Source organism: Uloborus diversus, chromosome 5 (genome assembly GCF_026930045.1).
Source record: "Uloborus diversus isolate 005 chromosome 5, Udiv.v.3.1, whole genome shotgun sequence".
In the NCBI taxonomy this organism is placed as follows: Eukaryota; Metazoa; Arthropoda; class Arachnida; order Araneae; family Uloboridae; genus Uloborus; species Uloborus diversus.
The window spans coordinates 59,769,513-59,794,341 of NC_072735.1; the positions used below are offsets into that span (position 1 = coordinate 59,769,513).

The window sequence follows — 24,829 nt, forward strand, 5'->3', positions numbered from 1 at the left end:
TAATAGGGAAAAACTTTCGTATTATGTTTGAAACTGGTTAATTCGCCATTTTTTGTTGAATTTTGGAATGTCATGGACTCAAAGGGCTATTTTGAACTCATCTCTTTTCTGCTTGATTTTAAGAACTCTTTTTTTGTGTGTGTGTGGGGGGGGGTCCTCCTTTTTGCTCTTTGATCACTCTCATCCCTATGATGTGAAATTTCAAAATTTTATTCACTGATAATAGGACATCCCAGTCGATTACGCCTCTTCCTGCTTTTTGGAAACAGTGATGCATTTGTGCATGTATATATATATATATGTATCATGTACTTCGCCCCCCCCCCCCCCTGGAAAACTTTTAAATGGTATACGTAAAGCTATCTAATCATTTCCCCGCTAAGTCCTTTTTTTTGAGAGAGTCCTTAAAAAGTCCTTAATTTTTACTTTTAAAAATGAGTATGAACCCTGCAGTAAAAGTTCAGTTCATTATGTAAGAAACTGTAGTCTGTAGTTGAGGAATGTTTTAAACCAGTTTAAGGGGTGTTTAACAGTGTCTAAAGGAATTTGGTATGTTTCTAAAAAAATTGCATACATACATTTTTCTACAACGTGGAATTTTGACTCATGCGAGGAGTCTTGGAACGCATCCGTCGCGTAAGTCGGGACGCGACTGTACCTGAAAATTTTAAAGCTTTTTTTTACATTGTTTTTTCAAAGTTTGATTAATTTTTTTATCTTCATTTTCCTTTTCAGGATCCGTGTTTTAGCTCATTACATTGTAAATCTTCGTTATTTTGATTTGTTCATCATGATCATCATCACTTTAAGTAGTATAGCACTAGCAGCAGAAGATCCAGTTGATGAAGACTCTCCTAGTAATACAATTTTGAATTACTTCGATTACGCTTTCACTGGATTTTTTGCAATAGAGATGGTTTTAAAGGTAACAGTATTTTTTAAGAGTTTGTATTTCATGTTATGTATGCCAAGCATATTTTCTATTCAATTCCCCTTTTCTCATGTGTCTGGAACTAGACTAGCGTTTAGCCCAAAGCTTTGCCTTTCTTTTGAATTTTAAGTTCCTGTGTTTTCATACTTTCTAATGGTATTTAAATTTCTCCTTGCATTTCTTTGCTTGCTGAATAGTACACTGCTGTGCTAAGAGCAAAAGTCGTATCTGCAGCGGAGCTCAAAAAGAGAAATTGCCGTATAAAGTATAGTGCTTCCATGTGTTTGATTAGGATGCAATGTTTTCAGAATATTTTTAAAAATATTTCCCACTGACAAATGACCATAAAATGTTGTATTTAGAGGATGTTAACACAACCTCTGAAAATCAGGGAATTATATATCAGGGTATTTTATAAATTTCTCAAAATAATAGGGTAAAACTATAACTTTCAATCGCCAAGCCGCCAAATTTCTTAAGTTTTCTTCCCTAAAATGTTTTTTTTTATTTATACCTGAAAGTTTTTTTTGACTTGACAAAACTTGCTGAACAGTTTAAAATTATTTTTAAGAACTGCTACAAACCTGAAAACCCTTGAGATCAAACTCGAGAAAAAATTATAAAAATTTGCAAAAACCACCCCAAATCAGATTCATTCTTTTTTAATTTTCCCAAAATTTTCTGACGTTTGAAAATTAATGAAAAATTATAGACTCGATTGGATGAAAAATTATAGACACGATTATAGCGTGTCCATAATTTTTCATTTCATTTTAAACTTATTTCATACAGTTGATGATCTCAATATTTTTGCATCTATGTTTTTTTTTTTTTTTTTTTTCAATTTTTGTTTATTATTTAAGTTTTGTTAAAATACTTGGTATTAAAATTGTTTATTTTCATTGAAACACCAGTTCTGAAATGTTTAATCAAAATTCTGTGATCATTTCGAGTGCAAGTTTTTAAATGTTACAAGTTTAAGGTTGAACCACACAACATTTAATTAAAAAAAGTTAATTTTAAAGTATTTTTTTAAATGTTTATCCTTCTGTTTTTTTCTCTTGTTTTCTGATTTAAAAATCTACTTGTTTTCCTCTTGTTTTTCGAAATAAAATCTACTGCTTGTCTTTCTTGCAAAATGGCAGGTATGTTATTTAATGTGGATCTATCTTTTTGATATGTGTGATAGCCATAATTGTTGTTGTCTTATTCCTCCTGATCTAGTCGCTAGGCTAGACCAGGTCCACGATTCCAAAAACCTTCAAAAAGTCAAACACCAGAAGAGGACTAGAATAAATGTCCTCTCTGATAAGGCCCGCAGAGTTCAACAAATGTTCTGGAGAGGCCTGTTGTAAGTTACATTTAGGACAAATCAAATATAATTTTTGCCCCTTATCAAAAGAAAGGCTCTTGATATGACCACTTGCAAGTCTACTAATAGCAGACTGGGTAGCTCTATCCACCTTGATGTTAAAAGCACCATCCGGAGCCTGCCTAGTATACCATGAGTGAGTCGGAGGGATCTTCCACAGGTGCTGATTTGAGTTTTTTATTTTGGAGCAGATCTCTGTGAAGGTCTAAGTACAACTTGTCACTGGCACTTCAGAGGCACCTTCTTTGGCCAAAGTATCTGCAATTTCATTACCATATATATCAATGTGAGATGGGATCCATTGAAAGAATATCTCGTGCCGTTGCTCTTTAAGAGAAAAAAAAGGATTGAGACAGAGGTTGTATCGCCAACTCCTGACCAGTTGCTTAAGTGCTGGATGGCACTGCGGCTATCTGATAAGATCCATATGTCTGCAGAAGAAGTTACAGGAATGATGGCTTTAAGAGCTACATCAATAGCAATTTGCTCCGATTTGAATACAGAGCAGAAATCAGGGTTCCTAATCCTAATTTTATTTGTAAAATCAGGAGCCTTTATCAGGACACCACTACCACAAAAATTTTGTTCATTTCTGTTTTGCCATCAGTATAAATTTGAATAGCAGATGCTGGAATTTTGTTGATGATCTCAAGAGCGAGTTGGCGTAGATATTCAGGCAAGTCTTTGTTTTTATTCACTTGCATTCCAAGTTCAGGTCTAAAGTGGACTCTAGGCAATCCCTCCTGGGGATTAATGATTGACCTCAAGGAGTGCCCTTCAACATCCTGGTTCAAAAGGTTCATCGAGTGAATACAAGAGAAAGGTCTCTTTAGTCTGTGCCTATTTGTCCAGTTACAAAAATATGCAGCTGTAAATATCACCATAACTGTAAAGCTTGTGGAAGTATTTTGCAAGTATCTTGCTTCTTCTCAGTCTTAGAGGCTAAATATCGCTTTCGAATAAGTCCCTATGCAGGGAAATTTTCAACCTATTTCTTAGAAGGTGGAACATGAAATGGGTTATAATTGTTTTCCCTTATTTCCGGATTTAAGTTTATTTATTCAATTTCCCTTTTAAACAAGCTCTATTGTAGCAATCATCAAGGAGGTAAGGAAGTGAATGCAAAAATGCTTTCAGCTTTAAAAAAAAAAAAAGAAAAGAAAAAAAAAAAGCCTGCAATTTTTCTTTTTTTTTTTTAGTTTACAAATGACCAATGATTGTAAGTTACTACATTTGTTGAAGTGATTATTTTTATTGTGACTGCAAATACTAAGTTAATGATTTAAATTTTGCAGTAAAAATTCTGTCATATATCGATATGTAACCGGTTAGCGGTAACCGCAACTGTTATCTTTGTGCGTGAAGTTTCAGTTCTAGTTCTTGTTCGTGATGTATATAGTTGTGTATGTGTGTTCGTGATGTGAATAATGTGTAATAAAAGTATTGTGCCGTAATAAATTATGCCTCGCCTCTGCTATGTGCAAATACACACATGCCCACTCCATCTCAAAGGATAAATACATCACAGCTGGAAAAAGACCTCCAATAATGCTGACGATTACAGTTGAGGGCAGCCCTATAGTGATGGAGTTAGATACTGGTGGAGCGGTTTCTGTGATGAATATAAAGAAGTTCAGGGAAATTTCTAAGAAGCCTTTGCAAAAGACTAACCTGGTTTTCACTACGTATAATGGGGGGGAAGTTGTACCAATGGGAGTAGTAAATGTAAATGTTGAATATAACAATCAAAAATTGAAATTAAATTTATACATTGTTAGGGAAGACTTAGACACCATTTTAGGTAGGGAATGGATTTTCAAAATCAAAATAAATTGGAATTCAATTAAATCAATTCGTGCACATGGGAAATATGATCTGAGTAAACTACTTAATGAGTTTAAAGAATTGTTTGATGATAAATTAGGGGAAATAAACAATTATGAGGTAAAATTGGAACTTAAATCAGACGTTACACCGAAATTTTGCCGATCAAGGCCTGTTCCGTTCGCCTTAAAAGATCGTGTTGAACAAGAAATCGACAGATTAGAAAGGGAAGGAATTATAGAAAAGGTGGAAACATCTGAATGGGCAACGCCAGTAGTACCAGTCGTAAAATCAGATGGATCAATACGTCTGTGTGCAGACTACTCGGTAACCCTTAATCCTAGTATAATGGTACAACAACACCCTTTACCAAGGTTGGAGGAGATATTTTCTTGTCTAAATGGGGGAAAAGAATTCTCGAAATTAGATTTTAAACACGCTTATTTACAACTAAAGGTTCACGAAAATAGCCAAAAACTCTTAACAATTAACACAACTAAAGGATTGTACAAATGCAAAAGGCTTATGTATGGGCTAAACGCGGCTCCAGCTATTTGGCAGCGCTATGTTGACGGTCTGTTCCAGGGAATGGCAGGGGTTAAAGTGTTTATGGACGATGTTCGTATAACAGGACCTACTCAAGATGCACATTTTGAGGCACTGCAAACTTTTTTTCAAAAATGCAAAGAGCACGGATTAAAACTAAATTTGAGGAAAAGTAAATTTTTTGAGGAAGAGATTAATTTTTTGGGTCACAAGATTGACTCCAAGGGTTTGCATAAAACAGATGAAAAAGTCTGTGCAATAGTGAGTGCCCCTAAACCAAAAAATGTGCAAGAAGTTCAAAGTTTTCTGGGGTTAGTACAATTTTATGGAAAGTTTTGTCCAAATTTGGCCACAATTGCTAATCCGTTGAATAATTTAATGAAAAAAGAAACAAAGTTCATCTGGTCGAAGGACTGTGAACAGTCATTCCATAACATTAAAAAGGTGATTTGTTCCCCACAAATTCTGGTGCACTATGACCCTGCACTTCCAGTAACATTGGCAACCGACGCGAGTCCAGTAGGGTTAGGCGCGGTGCTATCCCACAAAATGTCCGACGGAACAGAAAGACCTATAGCTTTTGCATCAAGAACTCTTAACAACGCAGAGAAAAAATATTCACAAATTGATAAGGAAGCCCTTGCAATTGTGTGGGCAGTTAAGAGATTCTACCTATACCTAAAGGGACGAAGATTCATTCTTATAACTGATCACAAGCCATTAGTTGCAATTTTTGGATCGAAGAAAGGTCTACCAATTTTGGCAGCAACACGACTTCTTCACTATGCTTTGACTCTTCAATCCTTCCAATTCGACATCTTCTACCGTAACACCAAGGACCATGGGAATGCTGATTTTCTCTCAAGGTTACCGACTCAGTCAGAAGAACTGGAAGTCCGAGATGATGTTACGCTCTTCCAACTGCAACAGATTGAGACACTTCCAGTCACTGCCAGGGAATTAGCCAAAGGAACAGAGGAAGATGAAGAAAGCAGACCACTGTTGCAGGCACTTCGAAGTGGAGAGGGTCTAAAGGGGAAGGAAGCGGAATACAGTCTCCAAGATGGTTGCATCATGTACGGATCTAGAGTCATGGTTCCAAAACAATTCCAGAGCCGGGTGCTACAGGAGTTACACGAAGGGCATTTAGGGATTGTAAAGATGAAAGCGATAGCAAGATCGTTCGTGTTTTGGAAGAACATAGACAAGGATATAGAAGAAGCAGTAAAGAATTGTGTCCACTGCGCGCAAATTAAAACAGATCCCCAAAAAGCCAAAGTCCACCACTGGGAGTACCCAAGCAAACCTTGGGAGAGGCTACATGTTGATTTTGCTGGGCCATTGTTCGGTTATATGTATCTGATCATCGTGGATGCACATTCTAAATGGCTGGAAGCGTATCCAATGAAGAATACAACAGCATTGAAGACGATCGAGTGTCTTAGGGACTGCTTCGCGAGGTTTGGACTTCCACTGATGATAGTTAGTGACAACGGGCCTCAGTTCAAGTCCGATGAATTTAAGATCTTCCTGAGCCGGAACGGGATTAAGCACAGACCTTCAGCTCCATTCAAGCCTTCCAGCAATGGTCAAGCTGAAAGGTATGTGTTTACCGTCAAGCAATCTCTTCGCGCCATGAAGGAGTACCCCGGCACCATCCAGCAAAAGCTCAGCACCTTCCTGATGCAGTATAGGAAGGCTCCGAACATGACCACCCTCCACAGCCCGGCAATGCTGCTGATGAAGCGTGAGATCCGGACACGCATCGACCTGGTGAAACCGGATCTACACGCCAGGGTCCAAGACAGGATTAGGAAGGATAACTTTCAGTTCTCGGATCGTGTCTTTCACATAGGGGACAACGTGGCAGTGCGCAACTACCGTCACGGTGATAAAAGGTGGAAGTTCGGGAAAGTAGTCAGTAAAGACGGACAACTCCACTATACCATCAACGTCAATGGGCAACTGTGGCGGCGCCACGTTGACCAAATGAGGGACGGTGGCAATCTGGAGAACCAGGAATGGGAACGAATCGGCAAGGCTCCAAATCTTGCTTCCAGGGCCCACTGTTCTACTACGACAACAGCAGCGGATGCTACAACAAATGGGAGTTCAGCAGAGCCACCAGCTGAACCAGTCGTCTTGCCGGCCAACACCAACCAGGCTGAACCAGCTACGGATGGCAACACCACCGCAGCCAGTCCTGTGTCGTCAACAGCAGATCCGCCTCCTCTGCGCAGATCCACAAGGTCTAGAAAAGCTCCACAGAGACTGGATTTGTAAAGGGGAAGGGATGTCATATATCGATATGTAACCGGTTAGCGGTAACCGCAACTGTTATCTTTGTGCGTGAAGTTTCAGTTCTAGTTCTTGTTCGTGATGTATATAGTTGTGTATGTGTGTTCGTGATGTGAATAATGTGTAATAAAAGTATTGTGCCGTAATAAATTATGCCTCGCCTCTGCTATGTGCAAATACACACATGCCCACTCCATCTCAAAGGATAAATACATCACAAATTCCACATTTAAGCCAAACACAACTAAATATTTCAATGCACAATAGAGTTATATTGAATGCTGCCGATTGATTACATTGACACTTTTGTGAAAGTATCCTGCTTATGTTTCTTGTTGTAAGTAAAGAACATGAACATTGTTCATTTGAACAAAGATATTGGTTAGTGTGCAGAGAAATATTTATTAACATGCAAAACTTTGTTGATGTTTGTCCTTGTTATTAGTTTTTTTCTTCTATCAAAATATGTGTGAATGAAGTTTTCTTTACAAATTTGTGCTTCAGATGAAATACAGTAGAACCTCGATTATCCGAAGTAATTGGGACCGAACCTACTTCGGATAATCGAAAACTTCGGATAATCGAGAATTCATCTATAATCATCTAGTTTAATATGTAGAGTCGTCGTTCAACTGTTATGGCTATTTTTACTGTTAAAGAAATTAAAATTATAAATGAAAATTAATTTATTTCTGGAATAAAATTTACAATGGTTTAAATGGAAGTTTCATCTGGTGCAATTTCGCCGTCCTTTGCCGTGCAGCTCTATCCCGAAGTTTTCTTAAAATCATGAGTTCAGAGGAATCACACTGTTCCTGTTGTTCCAACCAAGCAAGACCTTTTGCAAAACTCTCAAATGCATCATTGTTACTTATCTTATTTGCTCCAGAATCACTCATCTTCATCATCATCATCATCTTCTTTTGGAGAATTCCGGACTTCTGCTATTAAGTCCTCATCATTGAGCAACTGGAAGCCTGCATCTTCCATGTCACAATTCAACCAATCTGTAATTTCTCTATCACCTCAATTTTCAAAGCCTTTCATTGTGCTGAAAACGCTTGAAAACTCAGTAACAATATCTTTCGCAATGTCAGTAGCATTTTCATCTGTACCACTTGAAAAATTCGGCAAAAGTTTTCTCCAACTTCGTCTTAGTGTCGATTGCGGCAAAGATTCCCACGCGTCACTGATCATATAAATGCAGTCTTTGATGTTGATAGTTTTCCAAAACTCAACTATTGAAACTGCACCAGATTCAGAATCTCCTTCAAAAAGTAATTTTCTGATAAACTGCTTTCGGTAACGTCGTTTTAAAGATTCTAAGACTCCCTGATCCATAGGCTGCAGCAGAGATGTTGTATTGGGGGGCAAAAATAAACACCGGATGTTACCAGATTTTAAAGAGTTATGTTCCGAATGAGCTGGACAGTTGTCGAATAACAGAAGCGCTCCATTCAAATGTTTTTTTTTCTTGCCAAGATTTCACTGCAGGCACGAAAATATCAAAAAACCACTTGGAAAACAAATTGGAATCCATCCAAGCATTTTTTTTGATTTAAATAGTGTACAGGAAGAGCAGATCTGTTTGCATTCTTAAAACATCTCGGATTCTTACTGTTCCCAACGACAGCTAGTTCAAGCTTGTGGGAACCCGATGCGTTGGAGCAGGCTAAACCAGTGACCCTATCTTTCATTCGTTTCCTTCCGGGAGCAGAAGTTTCATTTACCGCAGCTAAAGTTTTTTCAGGAGGGACCTTCCAATACAGTCCGGTTTCATCGCAGTTGTAAATTTGATCTGGGGATAAATTCTTATCTCTTATCAAATCTTCAATCTTTGTAACAAATGAATCAACTGCTGCGACATTTCCAGACAATTTTTCCCCCTTGATATTGAGTTGCCTTATACCATGGCGAATTTTGAATTTCTCTAACCAGCCACTACTGGCTTTGAAGTCATCAGAACCACCAAGCTTCGAATTGAGAAACAAAGCTTTTTCTTGAATCATTGGTCCAGATAGGGGTATTCCTTCACATCTTTTCTGCACAAACCATTTGTACAAAGTCGCATCTAAATCTGTATGATCGGCTAATTTCATTGTTTTTCGGAATTTGGCACCTTTCGTGATATCAAACTCAGCAAAACACTTTTTAATTTTTTCCGAGTTTCTTTTCATTTTGCTCACCGTTGACAAACCAACGTGAAACTCTTTCGCAAGTTTTGTAACAGCTTCACCAGATTCTAGTCTCGTTACAATATCATATTTTTCCTGTATGGTTAATACGATTCTTTTTCTCTTAATGGAAGCCATCATAAAGAAGAAAACATGAGTTTCAAAAATAAGAAAAACAATGCGTTAGTTCTATCAGATCCCCCGGCAGGTCAAAACTACCAACTTCACTGATAGCACTCAAGAAAATTCTGATCAAAAATGTAGGAGCAGAAAAAGAGAACCCACAGATTAGCACGAAATTTCCAGGAAATTTCGAATTCTGGCCAGCTGCCCAGCCCAACGCGACAGAGAACAGCAAACGGGTTTTCCTTTTCCCTTTTCCTAGAATAGGTTCACAAAGGATAAGTGACACAGAGTGACCTCCCCCTTTTCAAATTCTGCTGCAAAGAAAACTTCTCTGCTCTTGAGATTACAAAAGAGGTGATTCTTTGCACTTGCTTACAATCAGACGATGCAATAACATTTGATTGATCTGGGCCTCGGCAGTATGACCTTCCAAATTTCGAAATGACATGTGTTTTTGTTTAGAACAGGAACGCTTGAAAGTAGGGGAGAGTATACTCATACCAAGAATTGAGCTAGTGAGAAGGAATTCCAAACTATTTATCTGCACTCGTAGTTTGGAAAAAACGACTGACATGCAAAAGAAATGTGGGGAGAAAAAATTTAAAAATGGATGTTCGTTTAGAGAAAATTTTAGATAATAATAGGAAAAAAAAAAGAGAATTGAAACCGACTTCGGTTAACGGAGAGTTTCGGTTAACAGAGGTTCGGATAAGAGAGGTTCTACTGTATTTGGTTTTATAACCTTAACCCTATCACTATAAAGAATAAATATGACTAACTGTTACACAAATCAAAAGGGACTTCTGTACAATTAATACTTACATTGATATTTATGATCAAAAAATAAATTACTTCCATCCAGAACATTAATTTTGTTATCAAATGTTTTTGACTTTCTATTTTTTGCATGTAAAATTTTCTATTTCTATTAATAGGTTGTAGATCAAGGTGTCGTCCTTCACCGAGGTTCCTATTGCCGAGATTTATGGAACATTCTGGATGCAATTGTTGTTATTTGTGCTCTTGTTGCCTTTGCCTTTGTGTAAGTTTAATAATGATCTTTTAAGTGAAAATTGAAAGTTGTGTGTTTTATTTTTAAAGTTACATTTTTTTTCTTTTTAAAATTTTTGTAGTGTATATTTGAAGACATATCATAACTGTAATAGGGTAAATGACTAATTTTATAGACATAGTTAAGGGGTTTTTTTTTAATGTAATTTCGATTGTTGCTTAACTGTAGCATTGCAGTTCTAGCGCAGGGAAAAAACTAATACTCCTGTTGTTAGAACTTAAAAATTGCATTTTTATAGCTGTGAAATTTTCCTGCTTGGGGACCATAGCTAGTCCCTATCTGTATAGCTGTGTTATAAATTACCCTTAGATGAAACAGAAGTGCTTTGAGAAAAATATGTGGTGCAGCTTTTTTGTTTAAGAGTGAAGTACAGGTACCTTTGAGGGAAGTAGTTTTTTTTTTTTTTTTTTAGATTATTCATTTAATTTTCAAGCACAAAAGTATTTATCATGCTTGTATTTGTTTTTTTAATTTAGTTAGTTAAATTCTTATGAACCAACATGTTTGTAAAACTCAAACATTGCTATGATTAAAAATATCTCTTATTTGGAATTGAATAGTAAATTCAATAACTGCAAATTTTGTAGTGAAATTAAATATTGTTTTGTACTTTTTTGTTTAGTGGGAGTAGTACTGGTCAAAATCTTAGCACCATTAAATCTCTGAGGGTTCTTAGAGTTCTCAGACCGCTCAAGACCATCAAGAGAGTACCTAAACTAAAGGTTTGTTTCACTGTTTATCATAAATTTAAATTGTACTTAAATAAATGTATATTTTGTACTTGTCTGAAATGTCAATGTAGATAATGTCTTTTAATGCAAAGAGAAAAAAATAGAAGTAAACGCTGATTTTCCATTTAAAAAAGACACCCTTTTGTGTTGTATTTTATTTAAATTGGTAACAAAACTATTTGCAACCTTCCCATTTTCATTTCAAGAGGGTGCTGGAGAATACGATGTAAGCTGGCTACATTACACCCTCACTCGCTAGGTGTATTAGATTTGGTACTATGAAGTAGATAAGTGGTATGATCACCCTCATGCTCAACTGTGTTCTGTAAAAATACTGTGATTGTTTTAAGTATGAAGTGTGACTTATGTTGTGTTAGTTAAATATGTATCCTGAAATTAATCCCTCTAAGGAACTTCAGCTACTATAGTTCAGTATAATGTACAAATGAATGCATTTACAACCTTGGTAACTAAGTGGATTTCATTTGTGATTGAACAGAACTTCTCATTTCTTCACACAGTCTAGTCAACTTTTCTATCAATGAAATTAATTCAATTGTTTTAAATTTTATAACATAAATTGAACCTTCTTTCAATCCTTGTAATATTTAAACAAAGGAAATATTTAAAAAAAGGAGTTTTGACACAATTATACTGTATCATATTTGTATCTGGCTCATGATAAAAAACGTTTTCCTTCACATTCTACTTCAAATTCCTTCAAGCATAATTATAATATGTTACTTGATTTGATAACACATGGAAGTCTCAAGAATTGGAAATTTAGTAATCTGAAAGCCCGCCGAATTTAAAATCAAATTAGATATTTTTTGAAGTTAAAAAGAAGGTAAGTTTGCACCAAAACCACAGTGATGCTATGTAAAATAATGAACATTTCTGGAAATTAACAAAAATTTTCAAAGTTAGACTATATTACTGAACTAATGAGTACTTAACTACATTTCTTTGAAATTTGGCGATGTTCATTGAATTCCTCATTACAAACTCAAACTGCCAGTTGTTACATAATGTCACAATTATCTAATTTTTCAAAACTGCTTTTTTAATGAGTACAAAGTATTTCTGTTTCAAAGCAATTTAACTACATTCCCAGAATCAAATTAGAACACAGTACAACTTTTTAAAAAGTAGGACTTGGTATAGACTTGGTAGAATAAAGAACACGAGTGCTAAGCTGAAACTAACAGTAATGGCCCTATGGCTATCTGTGAGGGAGGACAGCAATGCAAATTATGTTGGCTAGGTTTAGACTGTTTCTGTAATATAAACTGTAATCACGTGTTATATGTATAATATTAGTTTTGTAATCATATGTTACTGTATAATGTAATGGTATTTTAAGATGTTAGTGCCAAATTCAAAAATGGTCTGGCTCCAACAACTTAGGATTATAAAGTAATCCTCTGTACATTGAACTAAGAATCTAATGGGATTTTCAAAACAATGTTTTAAAAAATTATTTATGAAACATTTATATTAATACTTGATTTGCCCCTTAATATTGTAATGTTTTTACAAATTTTCAAATCATTTTTAATTTACAACAAATGTTATGCATCAAACTGCTCTTAAGCTCTTAGTTTTGTTCCTAAAAGCTTTTAAATTTTGCTAATTCGCTCAGTAAATAAGGAAGAATGAATTCCTTACATGTTTATGTATTTATATGCTTAGTACTAAATAACTTGTTTTCCTTCAGTGCATGTTGTAAAACATAATTTAAAATAATAAAACTTAATTATATTTAATTATGAGAATCTATAGATGATGAAATTTAAATTATTTGACTCATTATTGACAGTTATATTCATTTTATTTTACAGGCTGTGTTTGATTGTGTTGTAACTTCATTAAAAAATGTCTTCAATATCCTCATTGTTTATATTCTGTTTCAATTCATCTTTGCTGTGATAGCTGTTCAGTTGTTCAACGGGAAATTTTTTTATTGTACAGATCAGTCAAAGCTCAATGAAGAAACATGCCAGTAAATATTCAGCTTCTTTTCTCTTTTCTTAACAATGAAAGTTTTGTAATTTTTTTTTAGATGTTTAATTACAAAGGTACAGACAGAAATCTATTTCTGTATATTTTTGCTTGATTGACTTCAGATATTTCTGTGTCAGGAATGAACTTGCTGCAGTAAGAGTGCATGTTACCTTCTTGAATTTTCTAAGTGGCCTGCTAATCTTTTAAAATCTGAGGTACTACTACACTACACTACTGTACATTCCAGTATCTCCTGTATCCACTACTACACCTAATTTAGCCAGTCGGGTGGAGCCTTGAAGACACTCTGCTTTTTGATACAGACCGGAATCCTTACAATTTCATTAAACAAAAAGTTACTCTGTTTTGTCAAGGGTGCATAGATTTAATTAGAAGATAATGGATAATGACTAGAACTATTTTGATACAAATGGAAAATGTGCGTTTCAAGCTCTTCAGGAATATATGCTGCATATTTTATTTTCTTCTTGCATTCACTATTAAGAAAATATTTTTTATCTGTGTATTCATTCTGGATTTCAAGTTCAGTATAATACTTAACCATTCAAGGCTCCATTTTTTAATTTTTTTTTCTATCAACTGACACAGTGGCTTCAGCAGTTTAGTACAAATTTTTTTTAAAACAAAGTAGATGGCCTCAAGTGAAGCTACCATGCCTCGAAGGGTTGAGACATAAAAATAAAATTTAAAGTGTACTTGCTTCTTGCAAATTATTATTATTATTACAATGCTAAAAGGTTTGACAAACTAATCTTGAAAAGTACAATGAAACCTGGGAAAGCTTGTAACATTTATTCCCTAAAATATAAAAACCTTGTTCCTCTATAAAACTAAGACTTTAAGATTTCAAAATTCATTTTCCAACATTTCCATAAAACTCATTAAATTTTGTTTACTGCAGTATTGTGCTAAGTAAATCTACCAGGTGCCTAAAGCTCAGTGACTAAGTTACTCCCTACCTTTGTATCAAATAAAGTATTTTTCATTTAGGTAGCTATTGATTTTTTTCTTCTTTTCTAGAGGTGAATATTTTATATTCAGTAGTAGTGATAAACCACCAGAGGTTGAAAAGCGTGTTTGGGCTAAGCGAGATTTTCATTACGATGATGTAGCTGCAGCCATGCTAACATTGTTTGCTGTACAGACTGGGGAAGGGTGGCCTTCGTAAGTGTTTTGATTTAAAACACATGATTGCATTTTTCAGTTTTAAAATAACTTGGAAATATTCTTGCAATTTCAAGTTCAGTCTCAACTTAATGTAATATATTTTGCTTTTAGGGTGCTTCAACACTCCATGGATTCAACATATGAAAATGAGGGTCCTCTTCCTAGGTTTCGCGTAGAAATGGCTATATTTTATATTGTGTTTTTCATCGTGTTTCCATTTTTCTTTGTTAACATATTCGTGGCCTTAATTATCATCACCTTCCAAGAACAAGGAGAGAAAGAATTGGAAGAAGGTGATTTGGATAAGAATCAGGTAAATTAAGTTTTTGTATTTAAAAAAAATCTATAACGAGCTTTTATAGATATGACTTACAAATAGTTGTTTAGTCAAAAAATAAATTAATTAATTTAATGTACTTGTACTAAAGGAGTCAGTTAATGCTGTTAATTTTAGAACAAACATTTTCAAAAACTATTTAGTTTTTATGAGATATTATTTAAACTTTTTACTTGAATCATATTTATGTATATTGCAATTTATTTTAAAGTTTATGTATGAAAGGCTGAAGTTATTCAATTTTTTTGATAGCTCAATTTATTAATAACACCCAAGCATTAAAATGCTATGTTGACATTTTCTGCATCACATTTTGATTGTTGTACTGTTGAAAATGTACCATCAACTGTCATGTCCACTTATTAGGGATAGTTGCTTTGTGTTTATGTATTAAGTTGGAAAAAAAATCTGCAAACCTTATCACTCAGTGTAACTTTATACATGTTTTTAGTTAACTCGTCTATAAAATAATGTGAAATCTGAGAATGCTGCTATAATAGTCCTGCATTGCATGGTTTGTTGAGGAAAGCAGCTGACTGTCTAAGAAGCTCATTTTTTCTGATATGCCACATAAAATAAAGCCCTGTGAGCTGTGTCAAAAAAATTAAGGAATCAATGGAAAAGAAAAAAAAATAAGGTTTGTTAGTTAGATCAGTACAGAATGTTATTTTGAGCAATGAAGAAATACATGTTAGGTAAACTCATAGCTGCCAACTTTTGAAAAAATTAATTAATAGTAGATTTTCATGTGGGGAGGGGGGGCAAAACAGAAAATTTAATTATGAATGCAACAGACGCAATGAATAGTGAACGTGAAAATTTACTGTAAGGCAAGTAACATTTTAGTCTGGAAAAAGTACTAATAATGGAAATTTAGTTTTTTTTTTTTTTTGTAACATTAATTGTGGTAAATTTCTCTTTCTTACTTTTCAACAGACACATAGAATTTTATCAAAAAAGACAATATTATCTGTAATGATTGAAAAATTTCCTGTGATAACAAAAAAAAAACGTAGGTTTTGGGCCCATTTTCGTAGTGTCGTAGGTTAAAGCTGTAGTTCGTAGAAACTATGATCTTTTCGTAGCAGTTGGCAGCTCTGGGTAAACTCAAAGAAAGCTTGTTTTGGGCTGACTGAGGTGGAACAAATAGGAACTTCAGCCTTGACACTTTGCTTTTGTATTTTAACTGTGGGAAACGTAGTACTTAGTTTTAACATGTATCTTTAATTTCAAAAGGTTTGTTTTGCGTGTTGGATGCAACTCTTCTTTTGAAATTTCTGTTCTATTGCACTTAATTATACTGAACAAGTTTTTAAGTAGGAATATATCGATTTTGACAAAAATTTTGTTGCCCAAAGATAGTCAGTTAAATGTATATAGCCATTCAAAAAGCTTAGATTTTTTTAGAGAAAATTTGATTGTTGTGAATTTTGTGCATAGATTAAGAAATCTATTAATTTAAAAGATTAATAAATTAGTTTCTTAAATGCATGATGTGAAATTAAAATCCTTATTTGTAGTTAAAAAAAACAGAACTATTTATGTGTGTGTGTGAAAATATCCATCAGCAATGAATTTTCAAATGTTTTTCTGCCATGATAGAAGTCTTGCATTGATTTTGCCATACACGCAAAACCTTTGGAGAGATATATGCCGCCTGACAAAGAGGGTGTGAAGTATCGCATTTGGAAGATGGTAGTGTCAACACCTTTTGAATATTTCATCATGATACTAATTGTATGCAATACTCTTTTGCTCATGATGAAGGTAAGAGAGTTGATTATTTGGCAAGAATATACTTATTCTTACAATACTGCTACTCTTTTCCTGAAAAAGCATTTCTTTTAATTAATTTATAATTTATTTTGAGTACTTATGTACATAGATAAAATGAAGTGTAAAATTTTACTTTTCTTCTAAGTGTGTTACCGTGCATTTTAATTTATTGTTACCAAAATACAGTAGAGTCCCAATACTATGAGTTGATCGCCAACACAAACTCGGCAAAGCAAAAAACTCGGATTATGTGGACTATATACAAAATCAATGTGAAAATTTCAGTTTTGCATACAACTAAAAAATAGGGACATCATATAGGAAAAATATAACAAGCACACATATTTTTCAGTACAGATTTTTTAAAAATGTATTATAAATAACTTCGCTTTGAAGCCAAGTAAACTAACGCAAACCAGAATGGCAAGTGGAGAAAAAAAAATTTAAAAAAAAGTGAACTGCCTGCTCAATATGCAAGTGAGAAAATTTTAACCACTTGCAAGAAAAGGAGAAAAAAATACATTACTAACTTATCTATTTGCTGGCTGAGCTCAGATTAGTGAGACTTGTCTGTAGTTTGACAATTTATTTTCTTTTCTTTTTGTAGTTAATATTGAATATGGTTTATGGTTATTGAATATAATATGGAATATAATATGGTTATGGTTATTGAATATAGTTTTTACATTTATACTGTAGTAGTTTTATAGGATTTTTTTAATTAATGCAGAAAAAATGTGTAACCAAAGCAGCTCAATGCATGCAACTCTTTTACAGATTACTTGAATGTTATGTTGAATAGTAGTTACATTTTTAAAGTTCAAAATGAATTAATTGTGGAATCTTTCGTGAAGTAGGATCACTTAAGGAAAAGAAGTACTTGTAGTTTGAATAGTCGATTAACATTAAAGGAACTTACGAAGAATAACACTCTCAATGCTATTAGTAGTGGAGGGGGGGGGGGGGGGAGTGTTTTTACAAATACAAAAAATGAGGAAAGTTAATCAAAGAAATATATTTTAAAACTCCAAATTTAATCCATAGACTAACTGACCCTAAATTCGTTCGATGGTCACTGAAAGTACAAGTTACACATAGAACTGCAAACGCTTAAATTTGAGTCACATATTTGTTAGAATCATTGAGGTGCATAGTGCAATACATTTTTCCTTCACATTTTCCCAAGTGTTTTTTTTTTTTTTTTCCCCTGCATTTCATTAATTTTTTGCCAAAATTGACCTCTCAACACATCAGAAAAATGAACAAGACTGATTCTTTCGCATGCTTCGGATTTTAAGACTGACAGTTTAGAGAGTGTTTTGTGTAGAAAAAATAAAATATTAGTATAATTTGCATACACAGTTTCATTTCTACTTAAAATTTATTTCAAGCATAAGAAGTGAATTTTATTTAAAAATCATTTCAAATATAAGCATAAACTTTGGAAACATTATGTATAAAATATAGGTTGTTCTATAATTCAAGCCATAACCACCACCATAAGTACTGCTTCTAGAGTTTTAAATTTTCATAAAGATGCAACAATAAGCAAAATCAAAAATTTCCTAAAATTACTAAGTGCTAAAAACATTGTAAATACTTGGATAGGAACAACATCTTAAATTTCTTTTTTTGTTCTTCATTATTTATTGAGAATACAATACGTGTTCAAGAAAATATTTGTATCCTTTTCTTTTCAGACAGCTACCATACACTAGTTTTACTTAATTTTATTGGTTTACTTTAATTTATGCTTTTTTCTTTTGTTAAAATCAGTTTAAATGACAAATTTCAAGTGTTAATGATTATTTGGTCTATTAGTGTGAGTTGTGAAATTCTCTTTGTCTGCATTATAGTAAGGTTACCATAACTTGCTCAGACTAAATCTGAATACTGTTAACAGTTGTTTCGCCGATTGAATTTCACTTGAAAACTTCTAGCTATTTTTTAGATTGTGTTGTGTAGTTTTAGATAATTATCAAACAGCACTTTTATGTTTTGCTAAAAGTAATGTAAAATGCTCAATAGTGGGAAAAAAACAATTAGAAGTATATATGAACACATACATATTTTAAACAATTGAATATCTTAATGAAAATATATCAACAGTTCTTTGCGCTACAATTTGACTGTTTAAAAAGTAGTGAACATTAGACCTTTACTCAGAAACAAACTGACTTTACAATTAAAAAAGGGGGGTTTTTATGACTTGTAAACATATCTGCTTTAAATTGTCGTTTGTACATAGCTTTTAACTATTTAGTTACTGCATGATAGGTGTGGATTAGCACAAACCGTAAATATGATTAATGTCTAGTAATATGAACCTTATTGACGAAAAGAGTGAGCACTGAAAGTTCAAGCAATATTGAAATATTAAACTTTAAAACATATTAAATCTTGCTTATATGTAAAATACAGGGGAAATGCTGTAAATATTTTCAGCATGATTACAATTTAAAGTATCACAAATATCAGGAAGATGACTCAGTTATCACACATAAAAAGCTTTTTTTGACTAATTTCATAGCTTTTCATCTCTGATGAAAGCAGAAGCTCATTGGGTAGGGTTTTAGTAAAAGCTCATTGGTTAAGGTTTTCCCAGCTTGATTTTTTTTTAAATCATATCTTGGATAATTATTATCAAATTCAGAAAGTTCAAAAATCTAAACATTATTCTGGATGGGGGCTTGCAACTTGGACTGTCTGAATATGTGGAAAACCTTATTGCAGTGCTTTTATAAAAGCATTTTATTTTCTATTTCAGCTTGTGTCACATGTTACTGATAATTCCAATCTATATCTGCTTAACAGCATATGTGAATTTACTTTTTCATTTGTAATTTTTGTGGAACAGTAGAACCTTGTTCATCCAGGTCTTGCTTATCCGGCTCCCCAAATTATCTGGATACACCTTGTAGCCTTTTAAAAAGAATCTTACGTTAACATAGATCACTTTAAATTATGACAACAAGAAAGTATCTCTAAGCACCCTAAACATTTGCTTTTTATTTTGATTTATTAAAACAGTGTTTTTGTGACCATACTTTATTCAAACGTCACAGGTGTTTGAACTATAAGACAGTGAACTAATTCTTTGTTTAGAAATTACGTGAAAAATTGTTTTGATTTCTTTTCATATCTTCTAAACAATTATATGTAATTTTGTTACAAAATATGTTTTTCTCTTGTAATAAATTGTAAGTTTCCTAATTTAAGGATTTGCTTTGTTTATTACCCATACTATCCGGATTTTCGACTATCCGGATTGCCTTTGGTCCCTGTTATTCCGAGTAAACGAGGTTCTATTGTAGTAACAGTAAGAGATTTTTTCTTATAGATTAGTCTTCAACTTAGTGAAACGTTTTAGTTTTATTTATTACTATTTTCAATATAAGGCTTATGTATTTAGTTTGAAAATCAAATTTGTTCAATATTGACTGTTCATATGTATGATGTGTATGCTTTTCTTGAAAATTGTATAATCATAATATATGAGAATTACTTTTTTCTTGACATTGCTAAATATGTTGCAACTTGTTTTGGCATGCTTATAGAATATGTGACTGTCTATTTTCAAAAACTTTTGTAATGCATTAGTTTTTTACTGAATAGTAAATATTTGAGAATAAATAGCTTTTATATCAGAGAAATAAATGCATGCTTGGACATTATAGAACTTTCATACAGTCGCAATAAAAGAAAAATTCTCCACAGTCATTTATCTTTTAAATAGTAATAATAATAATAATAATAACAACACTAATAATACTGTACCAAACAACTGATATTTGTTGTCTGGTCAGTAAAACTCTTTTGAAAATGTAGCAAGAAAATTCTAAACTAGTAATCCTGAAAAAAGTTTCAGAGACATCCATAAGTTTTTGCTTGCTGCATATTTTTTCTTTTTTATTTTGCATCTGAAACACTAGGGGGGGGGGGGGGAATACTTTCATATTTCGTCCAGAAACTTTAAAATTAATAAAATGTTTTCTCTCTGAAAAATTTTTGATTATAGACAAATTTAAGTTTTTTAAATTTATTTATTATATTTACTATAGTAATTCAGAATTTTTCAATTTACATTGTTTTATTTATGTAGGGAAATAGAAATGGCTGTGAAATAGAGAATTTGATTGCCATGAAATTGTTAGTTTTGTGCATAAGTAGCATGCGTACAACATCATTGAAAAAAGCATGGCTGTAGTGTTTGAATCAATGTTATGCTCACTTGTCAATTCACTCTTTTGCCCATCAAATTGCAAAAATGCTTGCTCCAAACGGTTATTCAATGCACTGCTCTAAACCGAACTACATGATGAGATTTACTGGAACTTTAATTTAGGGAAGAAAAATGATTTTTTTTTTCTTTTGTACATTTTGTTTTTTAGCTAAGATATGTATTAGAGTACATGTGATTCAAAAAATAGTGTTTAATAATTAGGATTCCTTGATTGTATTACCTGATATTATTTTTGTTACACTGGCTTATGTTCTTACAAAACATTTAGAAGGTTTTAAATTAGTTTTAACTTTGCACAGTAATTAGTAGAGTATATATTTAAAAGATCTTTGATTTTTTTGTATTTGATAAATATTTCAGATTTAAGGTAATTTGATATTTATATTTATTTTTTGCATGCTTTTTTTTCTTTAAATGCTGTGCAGTGTTTTTGTCCTTAAGTATCTTTGTTTTGCTTTGAAATATATTAAAATAATGTGCATGCATTTTAAATAGATTTTATACTACATAATAATATAAATATTCACTTATTAATACCACTGGGCTATGTTCTACCTGTCAAATTATTTTTCATTAAAAACTGTAAATAGTTCGTTATGAAAAATAGTCTCCAGAAGCACCAGGCAGGTAAATTCAATATCGACAATATCTTTTAAAGTTAAGAAAGCTTTTTATATTTTTTGCATAAGAATATAAAAAAAGGCCGGAGTCAAAGTTGTAGCTATATTTCGAGATTGTAGGTCATGTTCTACTCAGGATATTTCTGGCTAGTGTTTAGGTCTGACATGTTTTACTTGGGCTTCTTCACAGCACAAGTAAGTCTTCTGCTTCTTCTTCAGAGGTATTTTGAGTGTACTTAAATTTACGCCTTGCCTTACAATATTGGAGCCTATCTGCACTGTGACCAGTTTCTTTAAACCTATGAAAAGCGGCTTGCTTGTAATTTAGAGTGTCTTTAGTTTCCCTGGAGAACCACATCGGCCAAGTTTTTAGTGTTGACACTCTTTCTCCTAAAGGGAACATGGTCCGTAACCGTTTTTGCTAGATTTTCCTTAAACTCTGCTCACTGAAGATTCACATCGCTATTATCCAATCCGGGAAAAAAAACTGCTTTCAAACTCTGCCTGAGTGCCACAAAATCAGTATTTCTGAAATTGGGCACGAATTTGAAATTCTCTACTATGTGCACATCAAATTTAATCCCAAACCTAATACTGTTGTGGTCACTATCTCCAATGTGTTCCCCTACAAATAACCCTAGAACAGAACCTTCCATGTTGCAGAAAACTAGATCCAAAATCCTGTCTTGTTGAGTACCCTGAGTCACAATTTGATCTAAGAAGCAATCACCAATTACTTTCAAAATTTCCTCTTCTCTGCTATTACTATGGCAAAAATTATTCCAATCAATTCCTGGAAAATTAAAATCTCCCATTATGATGACTGACCCCTTGCTTGAAATGTCACTAATAAAACTAAACATCTGTTCATCTTGACCCTCGCTTAAGTTGGGTGGCCTATAAATGTTCCCTAAACGTAGTTTTTTGCCCTTATTGCTCATCAACACCAGCCAAATCATATCAATCTCATTATTATTATTTAATATATTTTTAAAAATATTTTGACTGTTTAGTTAATATTAAAGCATAAAGGCTTAATTGAGCTAAAAATACTAAAGAAGAAACGCATATATAATGTGAATAAGCACTTGTGAGCTATCTAGCACATTTTCATCTTCATCAGTCTTTTGCTTATTACAGTTAGTATAACAAAGTTCTTTATAGTTATCTTTATTTTTTTAACAACAATAATAATAATAAATACTTTTGGACAGTTTATTAGTTTTGGGGCAAAATCTTGAACAACTAAGTGAAAATTTGAATACGAAATTGCTTGGACCCTTTGCCACAATTCCCGCCTTTTCCTAACCAGGCTTCAGCAGCCCATCCCTACTGTGTGGGATTTGCCTTACCGGTCAGGTGGTGCGTTACCTACAGAACCTTGACCCGACCCGCTTCTAAGTGCTTGTTGCGTATTTGGTTAAAAATCTCCTAGCACAAGCATATGGAACAAATTTGTAATTGTCATGATGTCAGGGCCTGCTAAAACTGGAACATGTCTAAAAGAGCAACTCAAAATTTTGGACTAGTAAATGACCGTTTTGACTTAAATTGTCATTCCAAGCTTAATATACATTGTTTCTAGCCAAGGCACTGAACAAGTTGTAAGCTTAAGAAATATGGAGGTTGAATTTGAAATTCCAGGAAATTTATAAGTATTAATGCATGGAAATTTCTGTTGTCCACTTGTTCTCAACTACGCAGCTTTAATTGCATATGCTTTACCTTCTTCATCTGCAATATATATTTCTTTAATAATTATTATTTTTGAGTTCAAAAATATGTTAATGTAGTTTGATTTTTAATAAAAAAAGTGTTAGTATATTAAAAAATGACCAAATTGCTATTTTAAGTGAGTCCCAGTTAATCTCATCAAGCAGTTTTAAGGTCAATTAAAATGAAGCAAAGTTTTATGCTTTGAAGAACAGATGTAAATATTCAAATCGCATAATATTTCTTCAATATTTGCAGAGTTAAAATCATTATTAAAAACTTTTGCAGAGGAACTAAATACGTTTTGCTCATGATGAAACATCAAAATAGCAAGCCAGTTTGGATAAATAAATTCAAATGTAGGGATCTACTGAAACTCTCATAATCCAACTTTATATCTTGCAGATTTCTAAGGGGATTGTTATTTCTTCAACAAGTATTATTTATTTTTTGTTTCTACTTTTTCTTTTGACTGTATAAATTTATTTACAACTGGTTTTTGTTCATAATAGTATAGATCATTTTAAAGTTTACATTTTTCTTGCAGTCTATTTATCTTTGATTTATTTTATGCTTTTTGTTTTCTCTGCTCACTTGAAGGAAATCCCTCTGTGGATAAAATGGTGTTTGTGCATTAATAGTTCTGTCCCTTTAAATGTTTTTATCTTTGTTTGTGACTCACTGTAGCATGACGGTCAAAGCAGTGTCTTTACGAATACCTTGAAGTATATGAATATGACCTTCACTTCACTATTCTCCCTTGAATGTTTGCTCAAGATCGTGGCATATGGAGCCAGGGTAAGAGGCGGGGATACTTAGATTTACTCTTTAACCCTTTGAACTAATAGCCACATTTTTTATCATGAGGATACAGTTTAGCAAATGAAAATAACATTTTCAGTTCATTAAAATTCTTATTTTAATTTTCTTAACTTTTTTAAACAAAAATATTAATTTAAATGCATATGTTATTTAAAAAATCGTAATATGCTTTTTAACTATTAAAGTACCTTGCCCCACCGTAATTTAACAATTAAATCTTTTTTACTAAGCCTGGGTGGTTACATGATAAGTTTTTGCTCAGTGACAACAATGTATGAAATGTTTAATTTTTTATTTATTTATTTATATATATATTTTTTATTTTTATTTATTTTTTTATTTATTTATTTTTTTTTATTTTTTATTTATTTATTTATTTATTTATTTATTTATTTTTTTATTTTTATTTTTTTTTTTTTTTGCAGAAAACATAGATATTTACATTTGTTGTTGTTGCAATTGCAAAATTATTTTGTACTTTCTATATGTTTTTATTTTATTTTTTAAATTTATTTATTATTGTTTTGCTATTCATAACAGAGAAGAGAATGTTTGGATTTTTGTCTAAAATGGGAAAAGGCTTTGTTCATGCATTTCAAATGCTTTCATAATTTAAGAATCCCAGGAATATTTTTGCCTTTTGACAGCTGTTATTTCAAAGGGATAAAGTAGTTTATAGCGTACTTGACCATTTAGTTCATAAAATATGGGCCCTTTGTTAGTTAAAATATTTAGTAGTTTTCCTTCTACTTATGTTTCCTGTTCTAGAAGTAAACTTGAGAAAAATTCCACTAATAATAATCTTCAGTGGTATTTTACTCTTCCACATAATCCCTATCCTCAACTTGAAGGTAATCAAAGCGCAATTTTGCTGCATGTGATATGCATATTGGAAAATGAATGATACAGTTATTTATGTGCTGCTGGCATCTTGTTTAGCAGCATTTACAAATGCATATAGAACTGTGTAATCTCTATCTATGCATCATTAATTTCAGTGATTGCTCTATCTTGTACCTTGACTCACTAGCTTGTAATGCACTATGATTTAA

The 24,829-nt window shown here is 32.8% G+C and overlaps 1 protein-coding gene across 1 annotated transcript in view; it reads left to right on the plus strand.

Moving 5' to 3' along the window:
• Positions 1-24,829, plus strand: part of LOC129221997 (voltage-dependent calcium channel type A subunit alpha-1-like) — a 368,073-nt gene that overhangs the window by 257,603 nt on the left and 85,641 nt on the right. Inside the window, 8 exon segments of the mRNA XM_054856408.1 lie at positions 736-925; positions 10,207-10,313; positions 10,966-11,065; positions 12,916-13,076; positions 14,120-14,263; positions 14,378-14,579; positions 16,206-16,370; positions 23,643-23,753. Coding sequence (XP_054712383.1) covers positions 736-925; positions 10,207-10,313; positions 10,966-11,065; positions 12,916-13,076; positions 14,120-14,263; positions 14,378-14,579; positions 16,206-16,370; positions 23,643-23,753 — 1,180 coding nt within the window.